Source organism: Polypterus senegalus, chromosome 13, assembly GCF_016835505.1.
Source record: "Polypterus senegalus isolate Bchr_013 chromosome 13, ASM1683550v1, whole genome shotgun sequence".
Lineage (NCBI taxonomy): Eukaryota > Metazoa > Chordata > Cladistia > Polypteriformes > Polypteridae > Polypterus > Polypterus senegalus.
The window spans coordinates 70,774,413-70,797,506 of NC_053166.1; the positions used below are offsets into that span (position 1 = coordinate 70,774,413).

Sequence of the window (23,094 nt, forward strand, 5' to 3'; positions counted from 1 at the left end):
CAACAATATTCCAATCGACTTGTGTACAAATAGTGATTGATTGTATTAATGAGCCCAAAATGTACCAAGAAGACATTCTGCACACCATTATAGCACCAGCAGTAAGGACTGTTGACACAAGGCAAGCTGGGTGCATGCATTCATTCATGCTGTTGCCATCCAATTCAGACCCATCCATCTGTGTGCCTCAGCAGAAATAGATTCATCAGACCTGGCTACATTTTTCCAGGCTTCAGCTGTCCTGTTTTGGTGAACCTGTGTCCACTGCAGCATCAGCTTTCTGTTCTTGGCTGACATCAGTGAAACACAGCATGATATTCTGTTGTTATATCCCATCTGCTTCAAGGTTAGATGTATTGTGAATTCTGAGCTGCTTTTCTGTTCACCTCAGTTGCATTGAGTGGTTATCTGAGTTAGCATAGCCTTTCTATCAACTCAAACCAGTCTGGACGTTCTCCTCTTGACATCTCTTATTAACATCCACAGAATTGCAGCTATCTGGATAGAAGATCAGTAGTTGCAGCCCGTCAGGCATGAATGATCATGCCATGAGCAAATGACAGAGGTCACATTTTTTTCCCCATTGTAGTGTTTGATGAGAACATTAAGTGAAGCTCCTGACCTGTATCTGCATGTTTTTATGCATTGCGCTGCAGCCACATGACTGGCCGATTAGATAACTGCTTTGGATAAGCGGGTGTACTGGTGTTTCTAATAATTTGTTCAGTAAGTGTATATCATTTGAGTATTAAAATGGCTTCTCTGGTGCTATAAAACGGCTGCAAGTGACCATCACTCTGAAACACCGTACTCATGGAAAAAGCTTCCCTAACTAAACTGTGTTTTAAGGCATGATTATTTTTTTCAGCTTCAAACATCTTTCTAAGTTCTATTTTGTTCTGTTCATACAGTTAATATTTCATCAATGGCGCTCTGCACAGTAACATGCCATGAATACACTTGAGTTGAGCATTCATAGTTTTCAACCTCTTTCTCTGTATGTTTAGCATTCGTTTGCTCAGAGGTTGATGTGCTTGTTGCTTCCTGAGCAGCTCTTCTTTTCTCCATCCTAGCGGCCCGCTGCTTCTCTTCTTTCATCAGCATTTTTTTGCTTTAAAATTGATTAAGTCAGTGTTTGAATTGCAATTACTTAGTACATTTTCTTTAATTTTTCACTTAATCAATCAATTCAATCTGCCTCAAGAATGATTTAAGATATGAAGAGGTAGGGGAAGTGACGGTGAAGGTGGTAGGGATGAGAACGGCGCCCGTACACATGCACCAAACAGCCTCCCTGCTGGCCACTGCCAAGAGCTGATTCTACAATAAAATAAAATAAAAATAAAAAAAGGAATAACCTTGGAGGTCAATCATCACCCTGAAAGCGGATAGTAGACGTCACATAGTACATGTGTACCAAATTTCAGGTCAATATGTCGAAGAGTTTGCAAAGAGCTACAGGTGATTTAAAATCCTGGACAGACAAATGAACAGCCACGGTACCCTATTATATAAGATAATAAATTAGCAGCCTTTCACGGTTTCCATTTTTCAGAAAAAATAACAAAATAAGCTTAAGATGAATATATTGACCAATGGAAGTTTTGCCTTTCTAAACTGGGATCCAGATTGGATATTTCACGTTTTTCACGTTTATGTGTTGGTGAGTGGAAAAAAGAGTGGCTGTGTTTGTATGAGCCAGGCGACAGAATTTTCTTCATTTGCGTTCCCACGCACTTGTATAGGAGTAAGAAGGTAAAGAAAATAAATGGGTATACTCATGGCTTGAGGAATAAACAGATGCACAGATGTAAGAATAGATGAGTTGACAAAACAATTATTTAATTTTGTTAGAATTCAAAATTCTTTTGCATATAGAACAATAATTGAAGATACATCACCTAACATGGCATGTGTGCCCCAATGGTGGAAAAATCAGCCTTACATAAAGGCAAAGGAGTGCCTTTAGTGGAAGCAATTTACAAAAAAGGCAAGAGGAATTTTGGCATGCACAGAGACCTCCTCCAAGCACCTTTTAGAACAGCTGAACATTTAAAGACCTCTTTGCTCTTCATGAAGTCTTCTGAGTCATCTTGTTACTCTGTAAGTTTATCTGTATGTCTTTAAGATTCTTGCAAAGATGTTAGGCTACTCGACCATCTAGTTCATAAGCCAGTTTAGAAAACACGATGGCCACAGTTTCTTTATGAGAACTAGTAGATCACTCCTCATGTCAGTATGTTTGGAATTCACTTTTCAGAAATCATCAAGACCTTCCTGTCTTTATAGAAAGTGGTGAAGACGCTGCTTGGAAGCAAAGTGATTTCTTTGGAAACTTGATATCCTCGAGAAGTCAGCATGACCAAGCTGCATCAGAAACTCTTTCTGGTGACCTTCTTGATAATAGTCATCAGGCAGGGAAACAAATAGAACAACAATCCAAGCAGATTTCCAAGCAATCAGAGGACTCGCAACATTCCTCTAGCATCCCACATTCAAAGGTGGTAGGGCAACCTGTCTCGCTTCCTCCACAGACCCCTCCAGCCTTAAGTGCAGCTGAGCAGCAGCAGGTCCCACCACAGCCCCCTCCACAGGCCAAGCATTGAATGAGCACAGAGCAGAATGACACCAGCTCACAAAACAGGCAGGCGAGGATGCAGTGCACACAGCAATCTATAGGGAGAACACAAAGACATCAGGAGACATTAGAAGTGAGACAGACAACTCTTTTTCATTTGATTGTGAACAACCCAACAATTGGATTAGACTGTGCTCTAAAACAGACCGGCTGTGATTTCAAGTAAATGGTTAACTTTGGCCATAAGTCTCCAAGCATTACAACCAGGGGCACAAGTAGTGAGGTTACATGGAAGTAGAACTGATGGGACACCTGGCCACAATAGTTGGATACAGTATATACAAGACATGTAGCCTTCATTTCAGTGGATCTTTAACAATTCTGAGAACACAGATAGGAAAGTAGCATTTTTTAAAACATTATAGCAGAATGAGCAACAAGACATTATAGTTGCACAAAGCCAACATTGCTGTAATTCCCAACCACCACTTACTTTCAAAGGTGTTTCCTCCTAGAGTCCAAAATATGAACTTTCATTAGACTAAGAGCTCTAACTTGCTTAGATGTGGCCTTGTATATGAGTGTGTACTCAGCAGAGGCTGATGTCATATTCAGGACCAATCACTGCAAATTTCTTGTTTATGGAAGTCCCTCATTAATGTTAGCCTAAGTTAACATTCTTCACTTTTAGCTGCTACATATCTCTAATCACGTCATCTTCTACTATATGTCTTTTTACTATAACCTCCTCTGCTCTGGGCAGCATGGTGGCGCTGTGGTAGCACTGCTGCTGGGTTCGATTCCCAGGTCCTCCCTGCGTGGAGTTTGCATGGTTTCCCCTGGGTGCTCTGGTTTCCTCCCACAGTCCAAAGACATGCAGGTTGGGTGCATTGGCGATCCTAAATTGTCCCTAGTGTGTGCTTGGTGTGTGTGTGTGTGTGTCCTGCGGTGGGCTGGCGCCCTGCCCAGGGATTTGTTCCTACCTTGTGCCCTATGCTAGCTTGGATTTGCTCCAGCAGACCCCCGTGACCCTGTGTTAGGATATAGCGGGTTGGTCAATGACTAATCTGCTCTTGTTCTGTCCTCTGTGGTGAAGTAAGGGGATTAGAATATGACTAAGGTTGAAGGACTTAATGCATAAGTGGCTTACTGAATTATAAATTGGGACTTGTATTGAAATGTTAAAAACAGAATAATAACTAATGTAAACATATCTTCTTATTTCTTGTTTAAAGTCTGTCATGGTCTGTGAAACACCTAACTAAAATAAAAGAAAGATGTTCAACCAAATATTGAAAAAGCAGGTGTAGAGCATGATATCTTCTGAAAACAGTGCCAAAATGGAATCTGGGTTACACAAAAAACTCAAAGTAGTAGAAAAAAAAGCACCTTGTGTGATGTAATGTTTTCTCTTGATTTTCCTTCAATGGTAGCAGAGCTGAGAGAGTTCCATGGCCAAGTCTAAGCAGTCCAAAGCATGTAAGCAGGCTTCACAAGGAAGGAAGTTTGATGGCAGCGCACAGCCACATAGTTCATGATACATATGGCAGAGGGCACAGGAGCCCACCTGACCCAGGAAGCTGCAGTGGCTACAGCAGCAATGAGAGCAAAGACACTTTGTACAGAGATAGCAGCCATCAGGAAGAAGAAGCAGACACTCCAGAATATGACAGGAGAGGCACGCCAGCAGAGCTGAGGCGCACGTTTCTGAAAGATGGCGAGAAGAAGAAGCTAAGATGGGAGAGAGTGAAGGTGGTGAGATGAGAATAGGGAAAGAGATAACATATGTTAGACAGGCCACAGGACAAAGTCAAGGACATTAAGCAGAGACTATTATTAGCAGCAGCTGATGCAGTAGTAGACTGAAAGAAGTAACATTTGGTTTTAGGTTACATGAACACTATTTCTCTGAGCTGTCCTGCAAACTGAAGTGCATTAAAGTATTATAAAAATAAATGCACAGATATGATGACTGTTTTCTGAAAGTGATGGGACCACAGATAGACTTTTGTGCAGCATCCATGCAGATAATCCACAGGGGATCTATAACGTTTGTACACCATTCACATGGAATAAAGAGTGTACAGGGTGGTCCAGATCTAATTATGAAGATCCAGATCGTCTGGATGACTTTGATTTATGCGGGGACGATTCCAGTTCAGCATGAAGACAATTCTTCATGTGGTCAGTTCGCACACTTCTCGATGGTCCGGGATTTTTCGGGTGATTTTCTATGTAATAAACTTAATAAGTTATAGCGTAATGAAAATTGCATAATTAGATCTGGACCACCCTATATAGTAATACATTAGAGAAAATGAAAAAGAAAACATGGCTAGTTTTGTAATGTTTTGTCTCTTACTCTTACATGGTGTCATTTTTTTTTCCCCAAGAAAGACTGCAAAACACCTTGTGGCATTACACAGACATTTAGTCTGCCTGGTAAATCATAATAAATGAACAATTGGTTGCACTAGACAGTACACACTGCACTCTTAAATTGAAGAATACTTTGGAACATTAGTTGAGCTCTTTACTTTTTATTCTGATTATATTCTTGTTATTATAGATAGATAGATAGATAGATAGATAGATACTTTATTAATCCCAAGGGGAAATTCATTTTAGTAATATGTTATATTTACAGATTTGCTAATTATGAGTTCTTAATGAACACTTAGCCATGTTGCGTGGAAGGACTCAAAAACAAACCTTGAATCTCAAGTTTAATTTAAGGGTTACACAAGATGAGGTGAGAATGCTGATCTAGCTGTTTGACCCTGAAGGCACATAGCTTAGGTGGGCTCGAAGGATATGAAGAAGGCATTATCACACCCAAGGTCAAAATGCACTGTTGGACACAAACTTTTATGAAAACTAAAACCAAATGCTATGCCTTGTGGTTGGAGGCATTTGCCACAAATAACCAAAGTTTGTTGCAAACTACTTTATCTCAAAGGTTTCAAGCTTGAGAGGGTGCCCAAAATGACTACACGCAGACTGAGGCACAGACATGCGAAACACATGCTTCAGTTTTCACAAAGAGGTGAATGGTTTTTCATTAATGGGCACAGCACTGCAAATCAACACATTTAACTATGGTCGGGGCCTTGAAGAAATAAATTGTTCAGTTTTAACCATTACAACTGATATATAATATACATAAACACAGCTTTAATTGTTTAAACTCATTCCTGGACAGATACTGTATGTATGTGCTGTCACTGCAGTGAAAACGAGAACTAGAACTAAAAATATTGTTTTTCGTTTTACAAGAACAAGAACTGAAATAGAGAAAATGTAGAGAAACTACAACTAAATAAAAATAAAAATTAGTGATATGTGAACAAACTAAAACAAGAATGAAAATTGAGTAAAAACGAAAAAACGGCAATAGCATTTTTGTCCAGTCGTGCAGAGGGGTTGTTTGTAGGTCGCCCTGAGCATTCAGTTACGTTGCGCTGTTCACTATGCGGTGATCTTGTAACTTGGGCTTACTGTAGTCATGTGGAGCAACTTCCGTAAAGGACCGTTGTGTGTTTGTTGAGCACATTTGGCTCATCGGGTTGAAGAAGTAAGCACTTGTGGTTGACAATGGCAAGTTTTGCACAGATGTTTGCGAGTAGAAAGCGAGAAAGTAACGTGTGGAAATACTATAATTACAGCACAGATGACAATAAAAGCAAATGTAGCGTGCGAGAAGAAAAGAGTGTCGAGTTTCATTGCAGGACCAGCTGTCATCATGAAAAGTAAAAAAACTAATAATGATAACATTAAATATGTTGGTCCACTGGTCTGTGCAATAAATTTGTTTTCCATAAGATCCCAATAGTTTTCATACTTTTTATAGTCAAAACTGCTGAATTTGTGCATTTCCTGATCAAATATAGGGGAGAAACGTTATGTGTGGCAGCGACAAACCTCACCTCACCTTAGACTGTGCTCTCCCTCACACACTGGGTTGATGCATGCAATTGGCACGGGCCTGTTGCTGTCACTCTGTATGTCACCAGCCAATATAATGTTTGCACACACGTTTATTATACACATTGACTTTCCACAGTTTGGCTAATATCTTTAATGAATGTGTGTGACAGACATATGTAGTCATGCTGATCGGACATAAAACCGCAGCAAAAAGGCACAAGGTGAGGCAGGCAGTACCGTGCCGCCCTGAAGGGGGTGGATGTGAGCCCAACAGGTGCTGTTGCTGTTGTTCTTCTACGCAAACGCACTGGGTGCCAATAAGTTAGCGATATCAGAAAGTCATGTGCATTGCAGTGGTCCGTTTATTTATATTTTTTGTTCTAAGTCACTGCCAAAATGGAAGATTAAGACTTTTAAAACTAAAAGAAAATAAGGAGGACTTTTACAACAAAGTGATGGAGATTTTCGTAGAGAAGGATAGGCGCATGGACTTCATTTACAAATAAAGGTAAGACCATAAACAGTTTCCAATTTTATAAAAAAAACAATATTTAAAAACAAAATTTTGACCTTAAATAAAATATTCTTTTGTTTTTACTTTTTATCGTTTTGTTTAACAGTCTGTATTAAAATTGATTAAAGCCTCAGAATTAAAAGCTTTTAAAAAATAACTAAATATTTTAATTAGGGTCAAAATCAAAATTTGTTTTTTTTTTGTACACCACTCTCTACTTTCATTTGTATTGAATGAGTAAGAATTGTGAAATTGCAATGCCAAATTTAGAACACATGGAGGGTGTGGAGCAAATGCGCTCTCTCCGCTCTTTCTTTCCGCTATAAATGTAACGTTCTCCTTAGCCAAATGTGTACCTTACCTATCTGTGTGTAAAGAATGCTGATGAGATATGAAACATAACCAGTAGTCAATGTGCATGCTGCCAAATGACTAGCGAATAAGCTACTCTTTTGGGTTCATAGATTTGTAAATCTGACTCTGAAGGAGTCAGTGTCTCACCAGCCATGAACCTCACCACACGTCACTGCCACAGTATTGGCAGCAGAAATCGTCAACATACAGTCTGCTGGCACCAGTGGCTGAGGACCATTACAGGCACTCGTGATGCACATATTATCACTGTGCGGCAATCTGTGCAAAGGACATTGTTGCAACATGAACAAATCTCTTGAAATGCATGCTTGTTTAAAGCTTAACAGCAATGTGCTTGCACAGACTGGTTTCTTGGGTTGAAACATTTGATCTTGCTGACTGTACTCATTAGGCCACTTACTTTGTTTGATCATCGATAGTCAAGCTGTGTTTAACAGCATTGCTGTAAACTGTGAGTGTATTTTGTTGACTGAAACATAACTTGCATTGAAATATGTGCAGGCCAGCATTTGTGGTCTTGCAACAGAAAAAAAAAAACTAAAATAGTACTAATATTATGTAAAAAAGCCAGAACTAAATAAAATAAAAACTAAAATTTTAAACACAGAACTAAATAAAAATGTTGTTGACACCACTGAAAACTGGAATGAAATAAAAATAAAAATTAATTTGATAAAATAAAATAAAAACTAAAACTACAATTAATATCAGAACTGAACTATCATTGCAGTCACGTTCATATTTATGGCAGGTTCTGTTTCTACAAGACGCAAAGACATGGATCAAGTCATCACTTTTAACTTGTGTGGAGAACAAATGCGATTGCAGATTCCCAAAAATAGTTGGGGCGGTAACCGGGCTGTCCCATTTAATATTCGTTTCCAGATCAAAAACCTATAGTGAAATAAACAGGCGCATGGTGGTGCTAGCGCACAAAGTATGCATTTGCTTCAAATAACGGAGAGCTATTTGCTGCTGCGAGTTTGGGTTGAAGTGAGACACCACATTCCTGGGTTGGGCTCTTTTTATATGTTTCAGACTGGAGGGGGTAGGATTTGAGGAAGCGATGGAAGCATGGACAGACGGGTTCCTGGGTCACCTTCTCTGTGCTTTGGAGGGATGAGACAAGACAGTTAGTAACAGCACCCTCTCTTGCCCTGGGGTTGTACCGCATACTTGATCAGTGCTAACATAGTGATCCTCAGAAATGCCTCCGCAGTACTTCATATTTTGACTTTAATTACAAATTTCAAATTTTCCTACTTCCATTATCTCTAACCTGCTCTACATGTGTATCATGGGACTTGCTTCCAAAGGTTGTAAGTATGACGTGACTTGTCCATCTTGCAGGACGTGAAAGTGTCTGTCTGTCTCTCTTCAACAGATCTCTCTTCCAAAGATCACGTCTTGTCACATGAAAAAAGTCTCGTAAGATTTTTTTTTATAATAGAGAGATAATCATTTTCTTTCTCGTGGTTGTAATATACTTTTCTAGAAAATGATGATGTGTACTACTTAAAATGAGAGAAATTTAAATTTACAAGAAAAGTAACAATTCCAAAATTTCTTGTCTATGGAAGCCCCTCATTAATCTTAACCTAAGTTAACATTCTTCATTATAGCTTCGGGTGAATCACTGCAAATTTCTTGTTTATGGAAACCCCTCAATAATGTTAGCCTAAGTTAACATTCTTTACTTTCAGCTGCTACATATCTATAATCATGTCATCTTCTACTATGTGTCTTTTTACTATAACTTCCTCTGCTCTTGCTCTGTCCTGTGTGGTGAAGTAAGGGTGATTAGAATATGACTATAAGATGAAGGACTTAATGCATAAGTAGTAGAGTGTTGTACCGTGTTAGCCATAGATTGATACAGGAGAAAGTAGGATGAAGTGACACCTTTTATTGGCTAACTAAATAGATTACAAATGCAAGCTTTCGAGGCAGCTTTCATCAGGCAAGGTGTAACAAAGAAACTGAAAAATACTCTAGTTTATATTGGGACAGAAAAGTGATTTTTTTCTTTCATCTTAACAACCTTTTTAGTCAAGTGTTAGCAAAATGAATACACCGGAGATGAATTAACCCCGAAAGAAGAGAACAATGAATTAATAAAATGTAGAAATAAGATAATCATCACTAGAGAAAGTCCTGTAAGGTTTTTTTTGAAGTGCATTGTCTGTAAGATAGGCCTCTGATGTAGTCAGCTAGTCAATCAGTCTGTTAGTCCACATATCTGCTCATAAAACTCTTGTCTCTATTCAGACCATTTTGTAGAGTGTTGAATTTAAGCACAAGTTTGTATTCCCATTCTCTCTGTTCCTGTTGGGTCTTGAAATTACCCATAAGCACAGTGACTCTCAGATCCTTTATGCTGTGGCCATTACTGTTAAAGTGTGCTGCCACCAGAAGATCAATACTGTTCTGATTAATATGAAATCTATGTGAGTTCATTCGCTGGCGCAGTGTCTGACCAGTTTTACCTGCATGCAGCCCAGTGTTGGGGAACCTTATGCACATGATTAGGTAGGCCACATTAGCAGATTTGCATGTGAACAGATAAGTATAATGCATAAGTATATTTCTAAAACATATATAATATTTAGAATATAAGTATATTTTAAAACATAAGTAACTTGATTGTTATAATTTGATACTAACCCTCACCTATTCTGTTTCTCTTCTCGGTACTCAAACGTGGCACGGGACACCTGCCAAGTTGTTTTGCCTGCCCAAGGTAAAGTCATCCCTGATGGAGGATTGCAGGAATCATGGGAAAGAGGGGTCCTTTCATTGGATTAGCGCTATTTCAGCTGTGGAATGGCCAAATGGGGGAGGCAGCTTGATGGATGAGGTCTCCAGGACTCTAAACAAATCCTAAACATCCATCCCGCTATATCCTAAGTACAGGGTCACAGGAGCCAATCCCAGGGCACACACACGAGACAATTTAGAATCGCCAATGCACCTTAACTGCATGTCTTTGGGAGGAAACCCACGCAGACACAGGGAGAACATGCAAACTCCATGCAGGGAGGACCCGGGAAGTGAACCCGGGTCTCCTAACTGCGAGGCAGCAGTGCTACCCATTGTGCCACTGTGCCGCCCTATGTGATATCATCTACTGTTAAATTCTACTCCTTACATCTAAAATTTTTATTTTTTATACTGTATTGAGGATTTGTTCTGTTCTTTGCATTGTATTATGTTGTATTGACCCCCTTCTTTTTGACACTCACTGCACACCCAGCCTACCTGGAAAGGGGTCTCTCTTTAAACTGCCTTTCCCAAGGTTTCTTCCATTTTTTCCCTACTGGGATTTTTTTGGGAGTTTTTCCTTGTCTTCTTAGAGAGTCAAGGCTGGGGGGCTGTCAAGAGTCATGGCCTGTTAAAGCCCTTTGCGGCACTTCTTGTGTGATTTTGAGCTATACAAAAAATAAATTGTATTGTATTGTATTGTATATTTGGCTTTTGGATTGTATTGAAATATTAAAATAAGCAAAAGGCAAACTAATAAAACAGAATAATCCGTAGTGTAAACATGTCTACCTTGTGCAGCTTGTTTCAGCGTTTTTATTACTTGTTTAAAGTCTGTCATGGTCTGTGAAACTAAAATAAAGATTCATTGTCCAAAGATTGAGCAAATGTAACACAAGAACCTCCTCTGCATGGATTGCTTTCAGTCACAGATATTTGAGGCTGCAACCAATTTAATTAATCAAGCCATCTTTATGTTCTGCTGGTTAATCATCTTATTAAAAAACATAATGTATGTGTCATGTTTGGATGAACTCTCGGTGAAACTTAAAAAGGCATACTGCCTGACTAATGGAACATTTATTTGTAATGCTGATGTGGAATTAAGAGTGAATATGGGAAGGTGACATTACCATGGTTCTAAGAGAAATTGTAAATATCTCTCCAGTTAAAGGAATTTTCCTTTAGCGCCACAGACTCATTTTTCCACTCTGTAATCAGATTAGGTTTTGAATTCAAACCCCATGGTGTGTATGGCGTAAACTTGTTTCAGAACAGCTTAAACAGCTCCTACATATTGGACAAAAACTACAAAGTGTACACTAAAGGTATTTCAGAAAGTGTTGTTCAAAGTGAATTCATTTGTATATCACCTTCCACAAATAGCACTCAAATGAAAAGTGATAAAGCTCAAAAGTGCCTGACATTCAGAGGGCTAACGTCACGATGCTTTGTTACCTGCATCTTCATGATTATTATCCTCCCAAGCTATGATTCATGTACATGTTGGTAAGAATGGGCAATCAACACATAAGAGGAAGAAATGTGAGTACTCTTTTAACAGAAATATAGGAGAGCAGTGTGAGGCCTTGATGTGCTAGCCTTTTTGCTGTGCCAGCAAGTCTGTTAACAGCCGTTTAATAACAGATGCTGTTGACAACCATGGAGTTGAAAGAGTATCATAAAATCAGCAATTGCGTTCACTCAGCATTAAAGGCTACTGATTGCCAACCAACTATTGGAATTAGGCATCGATTCCTATTAATGGAAGGCGTTCAACTTGAGCCCGGGGGAAGAGTTTGTCAAATCACAGAAAAGTATCTAATTGAGATGTGAGTATCCATTATCCTCCAAGCAAACATTTTCCTGAGAGCATCCTCCAGACAGCTAGATCTGATTGAGGCTGTTTTTTTGCCAAACTTCAACAAGCTGGGTTTAGTATTTTACAAAAGTAGATGCAACTAGAGCTCTTGATTACTTCTGAGGCATTCAGAAGAATCAGTACATCAAGGTTTATAACATTCTTCAAATACAATACAATTCTATTTTTGTATAGCCCAAAATCACACAAGAAGTGCTGCAATGGGCTTTGCCAGGCCCTGCCTTTTGACAGCCCCCCAGCCTTGACTCTCTAAGAAGACAAGAAAAAAACTCCCAAAAAAAACCCAGAAGGGAAGAAAATGGAAGAATCCTTAGGAAAGGCAGTTCAAAGAGAAACTCCTTACCAGGTAGGTTGGGTGTGCAGTGGGTGTCAAAAAAGGGGGCCAATACAATACAATACACAGAACAAAACACAAGTAATCCTAAATACAATATAATAGTGCAACAGAAATATTACAAGTACAGAGCAGAATTCAACAGTAGATATTACATAATATGATTTGGATTTGTTCATAGTAATTCCAAATTCCAAATAATTCCATACTTTCTAAAGATTTCAAAGTGAGGCTCTACACTGTGTTTCTGCTTAATCCACATTAAGGTATACTTAGGAAAAAGCAAAGAGGTCGATTTAGTTATTGATACTGTAAGCCTGAATTATAATAATTGCAAAGGGCAATATATCCCATTTATACAAACCGCATGCTCACTTTTACTTAGTCAGCCATGACACATAAGAGAAATTTAATTTAGCCCATTACTGGATATAAAGAGCTCTTCGAAGGCCAAGAGGAAAGCATTGCGGTGGTGGCCATAGCAAAGGCTCAGTTTTAAGACACATTTGCAAAATACCATTTGTCAGTCTTTAACAAATTCTGGGAAAACATTTGAACACACAGGAAGGATTTTCTCAATGAATTTGGGGGACACTGACCTAGACTAGGAAGGTCACCAAGACGATGGATAATTTCCCAAATCCTGGATCATGTCCAACTCAGAGAAGGCATGTAGTGAAGGTGGGCATACTTTTGTCTATGACATCAATGTGATTTTTGTAGAAAGTAGCAAAGTTACTGGTTTGGATAAAATCTGGTCAATTACAGTATTTTGAAAGTATTGTATTGATGATGGTCGGTCTCCTTATCTAAAAAACGAAGACCAGAGGATGTATTTTACTTAATGAAGGATCACGATCACATTTTAAATGCCATGTTGCTGGAAAGAAAGAATGGAATATTTACTGAATTTAATAAAAGGAATGCTGATTCCATCCTACACAATAGAAAAGTTCTGTCTCTGTATGGACATCTGAGAGGTTATGGGTGTTTACTAATTTTGTTAACACACATTTTTGGACCTAGAAAATAGATAGATAGATAGATAGATAGATATGAAAGGCACTATATGATAGATAGATAGATAGATAGATAGATAGATAGATAGATATTGTTTGTCACACATATCCATCTGAGGATCACCTTGCTGGGTCTGATTTAATTTGCAGTACCACCCCAGGTCAAAAGGGGGCATTGTCACTAACAGTCTTGATTATTCCCTCTGCGCCACAAAAAAGACATTCCAGGAAGCTGACTGATCTTGTTCATGTCATTTCCTCAACTCCTGGTCCTGCAGGTTGGAAACATATAAAAAATCCCATCCCTGTAAGGTGGTGTCTCAGTTAGACCCAAATTCACAGCAGGACAGAGCTCACTGTTAGACGATCTTAACGCATATTTTGTGTTCTAGCACACTTCTGCACCCGTTTATTTAATTTCAACCCTTTTTTTAGGAAGTAGATATTAAAAAGGGGAAGTCTAGTTGGCACCCCAACTATTTTTGGGACTTTGCCAGTTCAATCAATCACTACACTATATATGTGATTGTGAAATGGTCAGGCAAGGTGTCTTTTCAGCACATCCAGGGGGTAGCTATCCTAAGTGCAAGAATTTACAAAACTCCAGACAGCGTACACTGAAGGGTGAATCTGATCAACAGACACATACAGTGGTGACAATACCGAGAGCATACAAGATGAGGGTAAAGAAAAATGTCAGTCCTAGGATGAAGCTATTGACTGTTTAGTCAGTTTATGTCTCCATACTCTTCCTTTTTTATAAATTCTGGGTCAGCAACTAAAAGAATGAGATTTTAGGTACAAGCTGCTAAAATAAGATCTTTCTCCATAACAGCATATGGAGTGATGGAGACCTTGCATTAAACTGTTGGTCCTTTGCATCAAGACTTTTACTGGCTGAGGTTGACTAGGACTACATATCACTGTTGTTTTTTTCTGTCTTCGCTGGCTTAGGACTATCTGGGAATTTCCCAGGGGGACTGAGAAGGATTGCTGAGACACAGTATCAAGTAATACAATAACTGACTGAGCCTGTACTTGGAGAAGGTTACGTTACAAAAAAGAAGATGAACCGAACTTAAAATTAATATTAATTTCTGTATGCCTATTGCTAGTAATGAATGATTTTTGCACATTTAATCTTGTTTGAAACAAGGTTTGAGCACACACAACATCCTGCTAATTGTAACTTTACATTTACAATAACAAAAAAATAAAAAAATGAATTAATTCTAATGTTTGTAATTTGTAATTGTGTTTCTGAAACCAACTTACCATTGCCAGCTACCTGCTGGATTTGAGAAGCTGTGGACTTTAAGCTGTGCTGACTTTTCTGAGTGGAGGTTGAGTGCAGCCTTTTTTTCTCATGACCATGGCCGTTACTGAGACAAAGTGGAAAACTGCTATGAGCCACAGGAGTCAGATCAGTCCTGCTTAACTGAGGAGGGGTGCAGATGGGCAGCGCTTCCCCATCAGACTGGGTAACAAAGACCCCACTGGAGAAATGCGGAGGTAGAATGAGATCTGAAAAAAGACAGAAGGAGTTTTGCTTTAATTAGAGTACCATTTCACCTTCATTGTGACGACAGTCTTTATATATTTTCAGGTTTCTTTTTCTAAGAGGCAGTATGAGTGCAGGATCCTCTGAGTAAGCAATATCTTTTTAAACCTAAACTGTAGTTCCAACCATTAGAATTCTAGATACATAAATCTCTGCATAAAATATGAAGAAAAGACAATCTCAAATATTGAATGAGCCCCTAAGGACGTAGCTGAACACAGTAGAAGATGCAAGCCTACTAAGGCACTCTGTATTACTTATATAATTGACATACTGTACAACTACAAGAAAGCAAGAGTATTGTGTAGACCAAGAGTTAGTTTTAAGATATGCAGTAACCTCTTTTCAATGATTAATATAAACTGTAGCTGTAAATAGCAAAGTGGTCAATAATTTAAAACATAACAAAACACCTAAAACCTTTAGATCTTGTGCACAAGGCACATCAAATCTGAGTAATAAGCACACAGGAAAGGTTTCCCTCAAAACCATTCTAACATTCGGTGGGATCTGGAGAGCTGCTTGTTCCAGGAACTCTTTCTAAGCATCTGAATGCCACTGCCTTCAGAAAACAACTCTTTCTTTTTTTAATTGTTTTTTTCTTTATTAATTTTATTACAATCCATACAAAACAATCATGTTTTTACAAAAAGAAGAATTGAATTAAGAACAGATCGATCCCCACCCCTGATAGAGAGAGCAAGCCAAAAATAAAATTTAAGGCTTGTAAACATACCTAAATTAATAAATTCTCTGTGCTTTATAAACTTACTTTAAAATATTACTGATTAGATCCTGCCAAGTTTTGAAAAAAGTCTGTACGGATCCTCTAACTGAGTATTTGATTTTTTCCAATTTCAAATAATATAACACATCGGTTTCCCACTGACTTAAAGAGGAGAGTTTGGGTTCTTCCAGTTTATCAGAATGAGTCTGCATGCCAAGAGTGTAGTGAATGCAATCACAATTTGTTTGTCCTTCTCCACTTTAAGCCCCTCTGGAAGAACCCCAAACACAGCTGTTAATGGGTTAGGAGGGATTGTGAGTCCAAGGCTGTCTGAGAGGTAATTAAAAATTTTTGTCCAGAATAATGTTAATTTGGTGCAGGACCAGAACATGTGACCTAGTGAGGCTGGGACTTGGTTGCAACGTTCGCAGGTTGGATCATGCCCTGGAAACATTTTGGAGAGTTTTAGTCGAGACAGATGTGCTCGATATATAATTTTGAGTTGTATAATTGTATGCTTTGCGCATATGGACCTCGAGTGAATTCTCTGCATTGCTACTTTCCACTCCTTTTCTGATATATTAATTGAGAGATCTTTTTCCCAGTGTCCTCTTGGATCTTTGAAAGGAAGGGATTGTAAAATGATTTTATATATTGTAGAGATGGAGTCTAATTCCTTGAGATTGAGCAATATTTTTTCCAGCGTTGATGAGGGTGAAAGATGAGGAAAATCTGGAAGGTTCTGTTTAACAAAGTTCCTGATTTGAAGATAGTGAAAGAAATGTGTAGCTGGGATGTTAAATTTGAAATGTAATTGTTCATAGGATGCAAAGACGTTATCTATATAAAGCTCTCTAAGCAAGTTAATTCCAAAATTTTTCCAGATATTAAAAACTGCATATGTTTGTGAAGGTTGAAAGAGGTGGTTCTCTTGCAGGGGTGCCACAGAAAGAAGCTTCTCCGTCTTAAAATGCTTTCTACATTGGTTCCAGATTCTAAGTGAGTGGAGCACAATTGGGACAACTCTGTCTTTTATCTTCTATTGAACCCCACTAGGAAACATTGACACTCATTTACTACATCATCTGTCACAACAGCTTTAATGTTCATTTTCTTTCTCATACAGACTGCAAAATAAATGTAAGCTATTTTGCAATGAATTGAGTTAATTAATGCTTATTTCATATTTGTAAGGTCTTTGTTTTTAATTTAACAGAGAATTTAATCAAACACCACTTTCAATGTTTTAAAATGGACTCCATACCTTCCTTTTTATTTTATTCCCCACAAGTATTAAAACAACATTGCAGTCTGCATTTGCCATTTTTAACGGAGTCATTTTGGAATTTATCTTTTTGAGTGGCTGATTAAAAACTTTGTTTCTATCCCTAAACATTTTAAAAGTAATTTTCTGATGAACTCTTCTAGATGAAAATGTCATTATCTCCTGTGAAGACATTGCCACTAACACTTAGGTTAGCACCATTTTTCAGATTTAAAAAAAGGACATAATATTGTTAATAGAGACCCAATGGAGAAAAAAATGGAGAACTAAATAATATGGCCGCAGAGACAGGAATCAAAAGCTCAATTTATTCCAATTCAACTATGAAATACCTCATCAAAGCAATATATTCAGTTTTACAAAAAACATTACAAAAACCTACAATATTACTTGGACATATATGCAGAATAAATTATACAAGATTATGTAAAGGGATGTGCGGACACCCCTTTGACACTGGATCCGGGGGAGCAGCCATGGGATGCACACTATGTCCCCCGGAACGCGTGGCGGCAGCACTCCTGAGTTACATCGGGGCCACAGGTGTGGGACTTCAGGGCCCAGTGCTGTTGGGCTCCGTGGCCATCACCGGGAGGAGCTGCATGGATTAACAAGTCCATGTGGGCCCGGAAGTGCAGCCTGAATTAGGTTAATTATCACCTGAAGCACTTCCGGGTGGGCTACAAGAGAGCCTGCAGCCACTATTCAAGGCACCAGAGTCGGGAGGAGGATGGCAAAGCTGCCTGGGAGGAGTTGGAGGAAGGAGTAAATTTGTGCTTTTTGTTTTGGATTCACTTTGGGTGTGTTTGTGTGGGACTGTGTTGAGCCGGTGGGACACGGGGAAGTCGTGACCCACGGCTGAAGAAAAATAAAAGCACTTTTTGTTTGATTTTTACACGTGCCTCCGTTGTCAGTCTGTGTCAGGTGGGGCACCTCTATAACGCCTTTCACAGATGGTAACACATTAAAATGACATGCACATAGAAACTGAACATCTAATAGTAAGAACAAACAAATAAGAAATTGATGTTGTGGACTATGCCCAGCTGTTTATCCCGGTCAAGACCCCCAAGCCGCTAGATGGAGCCCTCCCTGCAATGTGGAGATGCCCCAAATTCCAGCAGGGCATCATGGACTTTGGAGTTGTAGTGCACAGTCCTGCTGGATAACTTTGGGGCCGCCAGGGGTCGCTCCAGGGACAACCAGGGACTGCTATTTGCCCTATTCCCCGGGAGTACTTCCAAGTCACATGAGCGGAAGGGATGATGTACTTCTGGGGTGAAAAAAGGACTTTTATCTGACCCGGAAGTGATAAGGAATTATGGACTGAAGGATGAGAAACACTTCCGGGTCAGGAACTATAAAAGGACTATGGGAGCTCCCAGACGGTGAGCTGAGCTGGGTGGTAGGAGGGCAACGCGTCTGGGAGTCAGAGGATTGGTTATTGTATTGTGTTATTTATGAGTAGTGTAGAGTGGATGGTGCTTGATGCACTTTATTATAATAATAAAAATAATTATTGTGGCACTTTTACCTGGTGTTTGGTGTGGCACCTGAGGGTTCAAGGGAGCGATAGTGCCCCCTACTGCTACAATTTACAGTAAGTTTGATATTGTCATATGTGGATTGTGTATACAAAAAAGGTGCCCATTCAGTATTGAACACCTAATAATAAGAACGAACAAATAAAATTGATTAAGATATGATCTGTTGCCACACAACATGAACGAGACCTGTCACATCAGAATTCATGTGTTTTTTGCATGTATGCATGGGCTAAATGCTGTTGTCTTCAATCAGCACTGACAGTATGGCAAAACAACAATGAAACAGAGCTATAGCTGTGACAAGGGTCGTAGTCCCACCACCACATACCAACACATTTCTGGGTTCAGTGGTGCCAGCAATAGCTGCAAAAACAGCAAAAGCTAGCCATCTGGCTTTTTTCACCTTCTCGACCTAATCATGCACAGCTGACAAACTGCCACCCTCCACAGCAAAATATGATGCATATACTAGTTGTTACTACTACTACTACTACTACTACAATAGACAGAAAACGCACCCAGAACTCAGAATTCCTACTTGCAAACTCGGGCCTGGTCTCTCAAGTCCGAGTTCGTTCAACTTCAGACTATAACGACATACACCACAATCAGGAAGTACAGTAACACTTTATGGGTTTAATTTGTTTATTAGAAGAATTTACTTCACCTCAATCCATAATACTGAATACTGAGAAGGTAAACATTAATGTTACCAGAATATACAGTAATGGACTAACCTACTGTATGTTAGCTTGATATGAGCTACTGTTCATTCATTGAGCTCAATGGTTGTTTTGTGCAGTTTTTTAAGTGCAGCTTCCAAGCAGAAATAGTAGTATTTATTGTGGCCAGGAACATATAAATCTTTTTTAGACATGACAACACTCTCTTTTGGGCCTTTCATGCTCATTAGTTTCTTCTTCGATCCGGACTAGAGAGAACAATTAGTTAACGTTTATTGAAATACCATCTTTTATAAGGACATTGATGTTTACTTTCCCGCTTGGGTAGTGTAAACACATGGAGTTCGCAAATAATGCAGTTGTGACTTCTGACTTCCCAGCTCCGCCATGTGCCAAATGCAGCATTATACTGTACCTTGAGTTGTCTCACAAATATGTTTTTTGTTGTTGGCGATACAAATGACTAGTGCACAATTAGTTACAGTTAGATATGGATCACTTGTACTTATGAATATGAGCTGTCAAGATATACAAATCTGATCTAAGAAAAAAATTGGAATTGAACAATGAGCCTTGTAATTTGAACGTAGCATGTTTTGTTTCAATTAGTTGTTGCAGTGAAGCTTACATGGAGACAAGAACACTACGTTTTTTACCTTTGTTGATTAGTCTCACGTGTTGTTCTGTAGGAAGTTGTTCATCCTCACACAGGGTTGGGCTGCTGTCCACCTGGCTTCCACCTGCAAAATGAGCAACACGTGTCATAAGAAGGGAATAGTGAGACTCCAGGAAGAGCCTGCACCTACTGTGAAATGTGTCTGGCAATTAAAACTGTTAAGCAGTATCACAAAGTCAACAATAACTTGATAAAGTCAAAACTGTTTTAAAATCCATATCTGAAATGAAAATATAGGAATGCACTCTAACCATTATTCATAAAAGACAAAGATCTAATGTTCAGGATATTGCTAAATCTCACTGTACCCACATAAACATAATATAACTTGTATCTACACTATCCTAGAATAAGGCATGTGCCATAAATATGCCTTATGTTATGTACTCTGTAACTGATAGAGGGGAACCACAAAGCCCCCATACCCCAGATGCAGTAACACCTAACACAGTCCTGGGTTCAAATAAATTACTTTTCCCTACACACCATATCATAGACAATATGCACAGTCAGGAATTACACAATCACAAGACACATTGATTTTTTCTCTCCATCCACCCTTCTGGTGAAGGTCACCCATTGCCTCCTGACTCTGATTCTTTGAGATGAGGCAGCATGCCCCTTTTTAAGCAGGGCAAGGGAATACTTCTGATGCATCCTATTGGAAAAACTTCCGGGTCACATTGTAACCAGGAAGGTCCCAACTCTCATGCATTCCTATGGATGTCCAGAGTGGGATGCCTCAAGAGGATCACTGACACCTGTTGTATGAGGAATGGAAATTCTCCTGGCCTCTGGCTTCTGCTGGGCTAGCAGAATCTCTTATATTCTTCCAGCCAGACAAGAAATCATTCTGTACTCCACCCAGTATGCCTGTCAGTCCACCATGGCACTTACAACTCACTTTCCCACGACACAAATACCCTAAAAGATCTTCCCCAGCTTAAAATAATATTGGTGGAAAAAGAGTCCTGATGGGCATTGAAGGAAAAAATTTGTATAAACTATTCACCATACCCTCCAATTCCATACCAAATAGTGGAGTGTAGCCATAAAAGTCAACAAGGCTTATTCAAAACCATATTTAAAATCTAGACAGGTAAAAGAAAGGCTTCAGAATAGCCAGAAACAATGATATAAAATCATAAAATTTGCATTTTGATTCTTGGAGTGTTGACTGTTAACAGACATTATTTTCTAACTAGTCACTAAGGTTGGACATTGATAACAAACACGGACTTAGTCCAATAAGAAAACAGGATACATCTGCTTTAAAACCTTTAAACACGATACATTAATTAAGAACAGGTAAGAACCAGAACAGAAAGTCACTGTGCCAGATGACAGCAGGGTTGCGGAGCATGAAGAGCAGGCCTCTGGAAGCCACAAAACTGGCCTGATTAACAATTGACATCCCTTGAATATGTCATTTCTGATAAATGTGTCTAGAAAAAGTGATGCAAATCAAAAACAGGAAACGCTAGTCACGTGGAATTTTTCCGGAAGTATCAATTTACAATATTTTAGCAAAAACTGCAAACATTTTGACCATTTCTAGCATGCAACTGAATAACTGACATGTGGAATATGCAATATGAGTAAAGGCCATTTCACATTAGCCATCTTTTCCAGGGATTTTTGGTTGTTGATTTCATTTACAAAATCTAAGCCAGTCAGAGGCAGTTGGCGACCCGCTTCCATGAAGCTGATCATCTACTGTGACATACCCAATGACTGAGCACAACTAGTATATGACTGGCTAGGATAAAATCAAATATGTTTGATTTTCTTGCTAATCAAAGGGGCGGGCGGTGTACACAGTAGGGCTAACAACCACATGTATCAATGAATGCTCATCCAGAAGTACAATGCATAGAATGCAGAGAAGAGGAAAGAAACAAGCATTTTTTTGAACCTGACAAACAGAAGAAAAACTCATCCGTCTGGCTGTCTTGTCTTTGACATTCGATTAAATTAGTGCTACATTTTTGGGACCCTGAATCTAGAACTGTTATGGGGGTCCCTTTGCAACCAGCAATGAGGTCTGGGTATCCACTGTTATCTTCTTCATTGAGGGTATTCCATGTCAGATCACCAAAAAGTTTTTAAAAAATGTAACCACTAAATCTCAGCATGTCAAAGTTCTGTGACTTAAAATTTCCTATGCCTTATAGTTTTCAAGTTATGGAGAGATGAAAATTGAAGTCCGTTCTGGGGACTCTCTGGGATTAAGGGCCCTGTAGCTTAAGTTTCATTAGTTTCAAAGCAGAACTACCTCTTGTCACACACATGCGCATGGGAAGCAGCTAAAAGGACCAAATGAAGGTAATTCCATGCCAGGCCAGGGGGTGGAGGGGTGTGCTCAATCTTTGTTATCCCTGCAGACCAAACATGGGAAATTATCCCAGATTCCGGCCACAATGATTTTAATTTTCAGTTCTGGCCATGAAGATGTCACTTCCAGTTCTGGCCACCCTGACATCATTCCGGTTCCCTGCCTTAAAATCCAAACCACTTCTTATGTTTCCTCAGTTCTATGTTGGACTCAGTCCGATACATACTGTATCTGTACAACCTATTTTGCCTTTTGTAGCCAGGGCTTTAAGTATATGGGTGGCTGCCCTAAACATATTTTTTTTTGTGTGTGTCAAGGCTATTTATTTCACACCCTATTTAACAGAATGGAAAAAGAATTAAAGATCAGGCACTGCTACTGACCTCACTGTGGCTATTAACCCTACAAATCCAACAAACAGTGCCACGTCCAAACAAAAAATTGGCTGTCAGAAAAAGGAGTGAACATGAGTGCGTTGATAAATGTGGAATAGGCTGCGATTTTCAGTAGTATAATTTGACATGGTGCAAAGAGAAGATCAGCAACTTCAGTTGACAAATCTGACATGACCCACAACAAAGCAGCATATTGTGACATTAGTGTAACATGATTCGTTTTTCATTTTTTCATGGACTTTTTTCACATCATTTGCCATTATAGATCATTGGTCACCACTAGCTTGTATTAAATCATAAGTGTGTTTATCTCTTCTGCATGAAAGCATAAGATTAAAAATTTTTCTTGCCCATCATTACATACTACATAGGGTAAGTAAGATATGCTGTACTGTAAAAAATATCAGTTTTGGGTGTAGTATTCCTTTAAATGAGGAGACTCTTTTTTGTTTTTAAAATTCCTTACATTGAAGATGGACAACTCTCTTTAATATTG

The 23,094-nt window shown here is 39.0% G+C and overlaps 1 protein-coding gene across 2 annotated transcripts in view; it reads right to left on the reverse strand.

Moving 5' to 3' along the window:
- Positions 1-1,811: 1,811 nt before the first annotated feature.
- LOC120543119 (myoD family inhibitor domain-containing protein-like) overlaps positions 1,812-23,094 on the reverse strand; it is a 33,066-nt gene continuing 11,783 nt past the window's right edge. The window contains exons 3-6 of one of the 2 annotated variants that reach the window (XM_039775995.1): positions 19,849-19,932; positions 14,665-14,913; positions 3,968-4,309; positions 2,594-2,673 (exon numbers count right to left, since the gene is read on the reverse strand). In XM_039775995.1, the coding sequence (XP_039631929.1) occupies positions 4,002-4,309; positions 14,665-14,913; positions 19,849-19,932 (641 nt within the window). In that variant the 3' untranslated portion in view covers positions 2,594-2,673; positions 3,968-4,001. Of the gene's footprint in view, positions 2,674-3,967; positions 4,310-14,664; positions 14,914-19,848; positions 19,933-23,094 lie in introns of both variants that reach the window. The other variant, XM_039775996.1, reaches the window with a different exon arrangement.